Source organism: Sciurus carolinensis, chromosome 9 (genome assembly GCF_902686445.1).
Source record: "Sciurus carolinensis chromosome 9, mSciCar1.2, whole genome shotgun sequence".
Lineage (NCBI taxonomy): Eukaryota > Metazoa > Chordata > Mammalia > Rodentia > Sciuridae > Sciurus > Sciurus carolinensis.
Window position 1 is genome coordinate 23,537,158 of NC_062221.1, and position 9,453 is coordinate 23,546,610.

At 40.1% G+C, this 9,453-nt stretch overlaps 1 protein-coding gene across 1 annotated transcript in view; it reads right to left on the reverse strand.

Annotated features, from left to right (window-relative positions):
• Acp3 (acid phosphatase 3) overlaps nt 1–9,206 on the reverse strand; it is a 52,613-nt gene extending 43,407 nt beyond the window's left edge. Inside the window, exon 1 of the mRNA XM_047565102.1 lies at nt 9,018–9,206. Coding sequence (XP_047421058.1) covers nt 9,018–9,137 — 120 coding nt within the window. The 5' untranslated portion in view covers nt 9,138–9,206. The remainder of the gene's footprint in view (nt 1–9,017) is intronic.
• Between the last annotated feature and the right edge of the window lie 247 nt (nt 9,207–9,453).

Below are 9,453 nucleotides of genomic sequence, written 5' to 3' on the forward strand. Positions count from 1 at the left end.
TCTTTCTCTTTAGTGCGTTGCTTTCTTGCTTGTTCGCTAGTTTATAGAGGAAGAGAGGCTTACTTGCTTTTAGAGGAAGTTTTAGAGGAAGACAGGCTTTGCTTAGAGCTTAGAGGAAGAGAGACTTTGCTTATAGAGGAAGTGCTTAGAGAAAGAGAGGCTTGCTACACTTTCAGAGAGGCTACTATTATCAGTAATAATATTACTATTTCTTAAAGGTCTGCTGCTTCTTCTTAGAGGTGCGTCCTGCATCCTGTGATCTTCATTCTGTGAGCTGCAACCTGCATTCTGCAATCTGCCCATCATCAACCCGCAACCTAGAGGTGTCTGCTTAGTCCTCCGCCCAGCGATCTATCAGAGGTGCTGCTTTCCTCCAACCAGCGATCTAGAGGTGTGGCTTATCCAAGATGCTTTCTATCAGAGTGTGTCTTATATACCTAAGGCAGCCAATCAGCTTAGGATTAGCACAATTGAAGCACGCCCCTCGGTACCAATCAAGAAAGAATGAGGAATATCTGTTGACCACTAGCACAAAGGAGACATTAACTAATCAGGCAAAAGTAGATCATGCTGTATTAACACTAACTATGCACCATCTCTTGGTTCAATGCCAGCCGCCATCTTAGGGTTACCCAAACATGTCTTGTGTACAGCTCTAGTGCCTTTGCCTCAAATGTTCTGTTGGCTTTGTTTGACTTCTACTTCTCTGAGCACACACACTCACTAAATTCAGTTCTGCCCTGGGAAACATGACCTCTGCAGAGAGACTTTCCTGGATCATCCATTATAAAGAAAGTCCTGCTCCATCTCTAGCTCATCTCACTGTTATGTTTTCATGCCCAATCTTTTCTTTTCTTTTTTTTTTTTTAATTTGTTTTTATTAAAAATTGAGAAAAAAAAAATTGGTTCCCTTTCTTCCTAGGAACTCCTTGAAAGCTGCCAGGAGCTCTGTAGATCTCCAAATGGTGGAGACATACACAGACACACACAGGCCTGTGTGAATCCTGGGTTGGGTCTAGCTCCCCCAGGTCCCTGACAGTTTTCTTTCTAGCCTTTCCATGTCACGAGGGCTTTTGATTTTCATCCTCACTTATCAGAAAAGTGCACTCCTATCTCCTTTTTCCTTTCCTTCCCTCTTCTTTCCCTTCTTTCTAATTAATTTGTATCTTTGATTCTAGAACCACTTGTGAGTCTTGACCCTAGCCTAGCCTGGAGTCTCATAAACCATCATGCCTTCATTTCAGGCTGGGAACTCCTGACACACCATAAACTTAGGGATGACTCTGGAAATCCCAAAAGGGACTTTGGCTCTTGATATTAAATTCTTTTCCCTATTTTATTAAGGCACATTCTGAATCTAAAAAATCTTTTGATGCACAAAGATTTCCATGCAAAAAAGTCTATTTTCTTCTTTAAGGAACTGAGAAAGAAATTCATTTGGTAAAGAGGATTAAAGAAGTAGAATAGTTTGGGCAAACATGATGATTCATGTAAATGAATGCCACTCCAAAAGGCAAGTGGACTGGCTACGAAAGGAATGGGCGTGAGAAACATCCTGCACTCTCCTTGAGGAGGTTGGACAAGACTAGCAGGACTTCTATCCAGGACCCAGGAAGAACAAGACACCTGTAAGAAAGGGAAGTGGTGACAATTGTGTATTACATTGTGTGCGAGCTTTGTAATAATATAGCCTAAGAGTTCTGACTTTCCGGTCACTTGGGCCAGGTGTCAAACCCTCGCTGCTGTGATTGGAATCTATAATTGTCACGTGTTAGGCAATGCAGCCATGCTCAGAGGTGAAAAGACAGGATCATGAGAGCGTAACCTCATAATGCATTTGATTAGTAATTTGAATGGACTCTGGGGTGATAACTGTAGGCAGATGGGACATGACTGCAACATACCAGAAACATACCCTGGGGGACTATATCTTCTTGTCCCTGACAGGTCATGCACTTATTCTCTGTCTCTCTCTCTCTCTGCCTCCAGCTTTTCTCCATCACACCTTTCCATTATGATGGAAACCCAGAGCAAATGCAGTTGGCCACCCAGGAGCTCAAACCTCTGAAATTGTGAGCCCAAAATAAACTTTTTCTCTTCCAAGTTGTTTTTGCTAGGTTTTTGGTCACAGTGACAAAAAGCTGACTAACATACTTGTGTTGTCAACAACTAGCTGAGAGACCCTGGGAGAATGATTTAATGATTTAAGTTCTGCATACCTCAATTTCCCTTTCTGTCTGACAAGAAAATAATTTTTTACCAAGCAGGAACAACATGAGAATTAGATGTGTCATATATGTGAGGTCATCAGCATAGTACTGAGCACATGGGAGGCATTTAATATATGGAACTAATTACTACATTTGTTACTATTTTTTGTTATTCTATTACTTATTTAACCTATCCAGTCTATATATTTCCTTTCCTGTTGGCAATATGTTGTAATATATAGGGCAAATGAGAAGTACCTGTTGAGCAAATAGAAACAGTACTCTCCTTTAAGAAACACCTCTATTAATTTATAACTATTTCTCCTCTACTTGCATTTACTTAAGAGCAGTAGTTAGTTATTACTTAAGATTTAGGACATTTTGAAATCTTGAAGTGCCCACAGTGGCACCCCTGTTGGCTGAAATGTCATGAGCCAAATACAATTTTCCTAATGAATTCACTATCTTGAAAATATGCAAAATACTTAGGCATAAAACTGGGGAGAAATTCCTGTAAGCAAACTGAACTGATCTCCTCTCTGGCCCAACCCAACACTCAGCACTATGGTGTCCTCAGCAAATGTCTCTGAAGAACCTACAGGGTTCCAAAGATGACTGTGCTGTTCCTTGGCTCCGATGATTAGGGAGTTACAAGTCAGAGAAGAGGGACTGTAGGGCTATTTGTGAGGCAAGATGAAAGGCCTGGTTTCTGTCTTCCAGTGGAAAGTTTCACGTGATGCATCTTTTTATAAGCCAAGTCAGGTGATCTAGATATGCCAACAGAAGTTACATATTGAGTCCCCAGGATGGTTTAGATATGAGGTGACCCCCAGTAAGTTCCATGACAAGACAATGCAGGAATGTTCAGAGGTGAAATAATCAGGTTAGGAGAACTGTAATCTAATCAGTGAATTAATCCACTTGATGGATTAATAATTTGAATGGATTACTGGGTACTAATTGTAGACAGGTAGGGCATAACTGGAGGAAGTAGTATGTCAGTGGGGGCATGACCTTAGAGAAATATATTTTGTCCCTGCCTCCTCACCTGCTCTCTGCTTTCCGGGCCACCATGAGTTGAGCAGTTTTCTTCTGCCATGACCTTTGGCCATGACATGCTGCCTCAGCTCGGGTCCAGGGCAATGGAGTATGCCCACCACGGACCGAATCTCCAAACCATGAGCCCAAAACAAACTTTTCCTGTTCTAAGTTGTTCTTGTCAGGTGTTTTGGGCACAGCAACAAAAAGCTGAGTAACAAAACGCAGTCCACTGAAGGTAAATTCCAGCTCTTTTTATATTACTCTTAAGTAATACTAAGATAATATTATTATGTGCCTTATCAGTAATTGTAAAGATTTAAAATACAAAAGAAAGAAAGAAAGAAAGAAAGAAAGCGAGCAAGGCTGGCATCTGGTGGATGCTTACAATCTGTTAGCTAGAATGGCAATTCTGCTTTAATGGAAGTGAAAAAAAAAAAAAAGTGTGTGTGTGGGACTTAACAGATCTTGAGAAGTTCACACCTGGGGCCAAAAGCACTGTTCAAACGTGAACAATGGAGATGAAGGCAAATGAAAACACAGTAATCAGTAGTCTGTTCCAGCCAAGTCATGAAAGAACTCAATGGGTCAGTCAGTCAATGTATAAAATCCATTTAACTCTTGGAGTCACATATTTCTCCAGTTTTTACTGGGCCAGAGGCCCAATGCTGGGAAGAAAACTGATTAAACGTAAATGAAAGATGTGTAAATAACTCATGCTTTTGAGAATAAAGAGAATAGCTACAGAAAACAAAAACAAAAACAAAAACAAAAATCCCTGGCATTTTAGTTGGACATGGTGGTGCATGCCTGTAATCCCAGCAGCTCAAGAGGCTAAGAAAAGGATCACAAGTTTAAAGCTAACTTCAGCAACTTACTGAGACCCTGTCTCAAATAAAATATAAAAAAACACTGGGGAAGTGACTCAGGGGTTGAGTGCCCCTGGGTTCAATCTCCAATACAAAATAAGTAATTAAATTCCACCCCCCTGCATTTAAATTAACTGGTCACATGACTATCATAAAACACATATGAGGAAATAGTGTGGGTATATGCATATTAATTTCAGTTACAATATCTGGGGCATTTACCAGATAGGCTGATAAGTACATTTTGTACTTATTTCAGCCTCACAGCAACTCCACCAGGTGCTATTATCTCTATCTGATTGATGATGAAACTGAGACACATACAGGTCAAATTACTCATCTAAAATCACATAGCTTGTAAGGGGTTGAGCTGCCATTCAAATCCAGGTAGTGTGATTCTTAGGCCTGCTCTCTTAACTGCTGTGCTAGCTTGTATTGTATAGTCAAGAGTACCATCAATTTCTTTGGTATTTATACCTCACATTCCTTAAGTTTTCCTATGTTTGACATCTTTTATGCATTCTATCTCCATAGCATCACGATCTTTCCAGTAACCCAAGTTAGAAAACACAGAATCCTTTTGATTTCCCCCTTTTCCTTATTGTTCACATTCAACCCGCCAGGGACTCTGCTTCCTTCTGATCCAACTTAGGTCTTCCCATGCTTTATCTGAACTATGGTCACAGCCCCTCTCTGTTCTCCCCTCCAGCCTCTCCCTTTCTCAAGCCATACTGGATCCCCAGAACTGTGTCTCTACCATGAAAAAAAGAAGTTAGAATTCATTGACCAGGAAGACTTGAGTGCAGACAAGCTAAGTAGTGAGTCTGAGGTTCTAGGAGAGATGATGACTATCTAATGCTTCTATTTTCCTTTTTTTGCTTCCTTTATGTGTTCTTATTTCAATTTGTAAGTTCTGTATAAAGAAGGATCATCTAGAACCTTAAGACACAATGCTAAGTAAAATAAGCAGGTCAAAAAAATAAAAAATTAAAAAAAAAAACACTGAAACTGGCCCAACTCGCAGATTCAGAACATGAATGGCAGTTTCCAGGGGTTAGAAGGAGGAAGAAAGGGGAACTATTATTTAATGGGTATGGAGTTACAGTTTTGTAAGATGAAAAGAGTTCTGGAGGTGGAGGTGATGGTAGTACACTCATAAATATACTTAATACCATTGCACTGAACACTTCAAAATGGTTAAGATAGTAAGTTTTATGTTTTCTACCACTATTGTAATTAAAAAAAATAATTAGGGATCCAAAAGTTGGAAAGGTTCCATTTTGAACTTATGGCTCCCAGCGACACCTTACGTAGGTAGTTCACACTTTTACATGTCAATCAACTCACTTGATCCTGAAGACTACTCTGTCAAATAGGAAGCATAGCTATGATTATTATTTCTAACTTTAAGTTTGGGGAAACCGAAGCTTGTTTTCTCATTAAGTGACCTGTCTGTGGTCCCAAACCCAATCAATGATGGTGGAGCTTGAGTTAATGGGAGTTGAATATTTTCCTAAGTGTGGCCTTCAACTTCTAGCAAATAGCATCAGAAAAGTAGTAACAGGATTGGGCTGCCTGCCTGGGAAGGAGGAGTGAGGAAGAACCTGAAGATCTGTTGGGTTTTGAAATGTATAATGTCTGGCATCATTTGACTTTGTCTAACCATGATTTGGAAGTTACTCATTCCAGTGAAGGGACAACGTGCTCAGGCTGTTTCCATCAAGGACGTCCTATGACTTCAAATAACAATTCTGTGTGAATGTCAACCACGGAGAATGAAAAGAGAATAGACATTGTGACTCACCATCCCTTTCTTTGGAAAAACCCCAATGGAATGGGATGTAATTTTTCTCTCTGAGATCATCTAACTTATGGTTTTTTTCCCCAGCTTAAAGGAGAGATTGTGCTTTTAAATGGCATTTTCCCATTTCCAGTGGAATGATATGATGCATGAGATTACTTTTAAAAAGGCAATAGGTGTGTGTGGAAAATGAGTGGGCATATAGATGAAACAAGATTGGCCAGGAGTGATCATTATCGAAGCTGGTCGATGAGAACACAGGAACTCACAGTACTTGCTATTCTCTATAAAGTTAAAAATAGCAGTTCTGTAAGGATACTCTGGGGGAAAAAGAGGGGAGGTGGATGCCATAGTCACTTTAGGAAACAATTTTCTAGATCCTTTCCTTGAAAGCCTCAGTGCATACAGAAGACTTTGAGAAGTACTGTGTGAAAGAGACCTTCTAGCACAGTTTAACCCGCCTGCTGACTTGACTTTGGAAATCTGTTCTTTTTTCTCATGCAACACCTGTTCATAAGTGGTCAAACTAGCATTCTGTGGGACGCGCTTTGGTGAATCTGTTTTAAAAGATCACGTTGTGACCGTTCACGGGTGAGAACAAGAACCAAGGACAGTTTCCTGCTTTTTCTGCCAAGATCAGCTTTTCAGGGTTGAAGATTTATTTTTCTTGATTACAGAGAAAAAGGAAATCATCTACTCTTTCTGAGTCAGACAAATATAGTAAACCTTATAGGTATCTCATACCCGCTCCATTGTGGGATTATATATACACAGCAAAGGCAGATTACATCTAATGATTAGGGGCATGGTCTCTGGGGTCAAACCGCCTGGGTTCAAATCCTGTCTTCACCACTCTGACTGCGTGACCGTGAACAAGGCCTCTTTGGGCTTCATTTCTTTATCTATAAAATAAGAATAAGTTTGGATTGATTGCCAGATTTAGTAAGTAAAAATATAAGATGCTCAAATATATGAGTCATACTTATGCTGAAAAAAATTGTCTTGGTTTATCTGAAATTAAAATTTAACCGGTCTTCCTGTGTTCTAGCTAGCAATCGTACTTTGTAGAATCATTGAAGGGATTATGTGACATAACACATATTGAATGTAGTAAGTACTCAGTTAACTATTGCATCTTATTATTAACATTGCCACTTTAGTCATCGGCACCTTTCTTTTATTCTGGTTCTGTTAATAATTTTCTTCTCTTTCTTTTTTGGTATTAGGGATCGAACCCAGGGATGCTTAACCACTGAGCCACATCCCCCACCTTTTTTATTTTTCAATTTAAGGCAGAGTCTCACAAAGTTGCGTAGGCCCTTGCCAAGTTGCTGAGGCCGGCCTTGAACTCACGAAATCCTCTTCCCTCAGCCTCCCGAGTCACTGGGATGCCAGGCATGTGCCACCATGCCCAGCTTCTTAATAATTTTCTAAGGATTTTTCTCACTAAACAATTTAATCATTTATAGTCAAAATTCTCTATAGTCAATAAAAAGAAGAAAGTGGTAGCTTCTGGTTTAAATCATTAGAGAGTTGTTTTGTTAAGGGCCACGGAAGATGCATTAAATTGCAATTCATTTACCATTAATAGAAGGAAGCCACTATAGGAAAAAGAGCTAACATTAGTTTCATGCAATGTTTGGGAATTTTTTTACTCCCTTTATTTTGGTTTTCCTTAGAAAAGAATTAACTTGTAGTTCCTGAATGTACTTTAAGCAAGAGTGGAGGGGAAACGCAAGACAGTTACCCTGATCTATGGGTAAAATATAGAACAGACTCTGCCATATGGGGTCCACTATAATATCTCAACAAAGATTGCCATTCAACCAGCTTGTCCCAGGCTTATAGCGTGACAGGAATGACAGAATGCAGTACATTTTCCATAGTCCCTATACTTTTCTAATGCACATGTTGGCAAGGAAACGGTGAATATAAATAAAAGTCTAGCTTGCAAGGTTTCCTTACAGAAGGTGCTTGATCTGCTGGCTTTCAGCACTGAAGTCTGACAGCTGGCAATTGTTTGTACACAAACCGACAATAGGTTTCTCTGGTTTTTCTATCATGTTGGTTGGTGACTAACTAAAGACTTATTGGACTAAGAATCATGACTGACATAAACATGTGGTATTTAGATTTTCTATAAAAAACAAAGCAGAAAGTTCTGAATACACCATCCTGAGAGAATGGGAACTTCGAATTTAAGTTTTAAGCGAAAGGTGACTTTCCTCTAAATTATAAAAAATAATTTCGAAGCCTTCTTACAGAAAAAAATGTGCTTATTCATCTGCTAACTTTCACTGTATCAAATAAAATAAATAAATAAAATAAATGCAGGGGTGTGAAAGAGAGCAAGAGAGGCCTAGAGACAGTAAAACCGGGTGGGAGAAAAGACACAAAATCCCAGATTTCCACATAATGTGGTGAATTCCCTTTCCTTTGCAAACCCGCTTTCCATGTACTTCTAAACAATGCCAGCAGTCTGCTTTCCTGCCCTGACACCATGCGCTGGCTACCCCTCCCCCGCTTTGGGTAACTGGTCACACAGACGGTGGCTAGGGAAAAGTACCACTTAAATGGCCAACTAAATCTATATATCAGGAAGTCACCCCAAACAAAGTCGTTTACAAACGTGTGTTCCATTTTCCTGACAAACAAAGGGGGAAGGGGCTGCTAAGTTCAGATAATGACGGTTTTTTTCAGTTTGCAAACAAATAATCATCACATTCAACAAAGCCAGGTTAGCTGCTGGTATAAAACAGCACCAACTGCCGCTTCTGCTTCTCGGGGCTGTCAAAAGCAATCCGAATCCAGGGCAGTTCTAAAGGAAGTGAGTAAATGAGTAACACCAGCAAAGGTGAACGGAAAACAAAAAATAAAAAGTCAGCATGCAGGGTTTTTTTTTTTTTTTTTAGGTCAGGGCACATTGTTAGGTCTTCATTAAGAGGAACTTGCAAAACTCGATTATTTGCTTTCTGAGTTTGAACAGACCCTGGTCTCCCAGAGACAACAGAAAGGTGAAATGAAACCTGATCCTTGGCTTTTCAAGACCCTGCTGCTAACATAGTTGTAAAGAAAAAGCAATGACAAGAGTGTACTTACTAATGTCACGAACTTCAGCTCCTTGGCTAGCACACCTCGGTCCAGCAGAAGGGAAAGCAGAAGCAGACTTCCAAGGCTGAGGCTGGCCACCCTGGCCATGTGGACAGGGGCAACGCTCATGTCAGAGAGAGCTGCTTCCAGCAAGGAGTCCGGAGGTGCTGCTCCCACTTCAAAAACCTTCAGGAGGGAAGCTATTTAATCAAGGGATTGAAAGGGAAGGAGGAGCCAAACTCATAAATAGTAAAATTTCCAGGAAGCTTTGGGCGGGGTTTGGCATGTAAATAATGTCATATAATTTTTGAATTGGCGATCATGGTCTCCTCCATTTAAGTTAGGACCCTGAGGTTCAGAGAAGGAGAAGCAGTTGTGCAAGGTCACACAGTACTTATCAGTTCTTTCATTTTTTTTGCAGTTTATCTTTCCGTTCTTCTTAGAT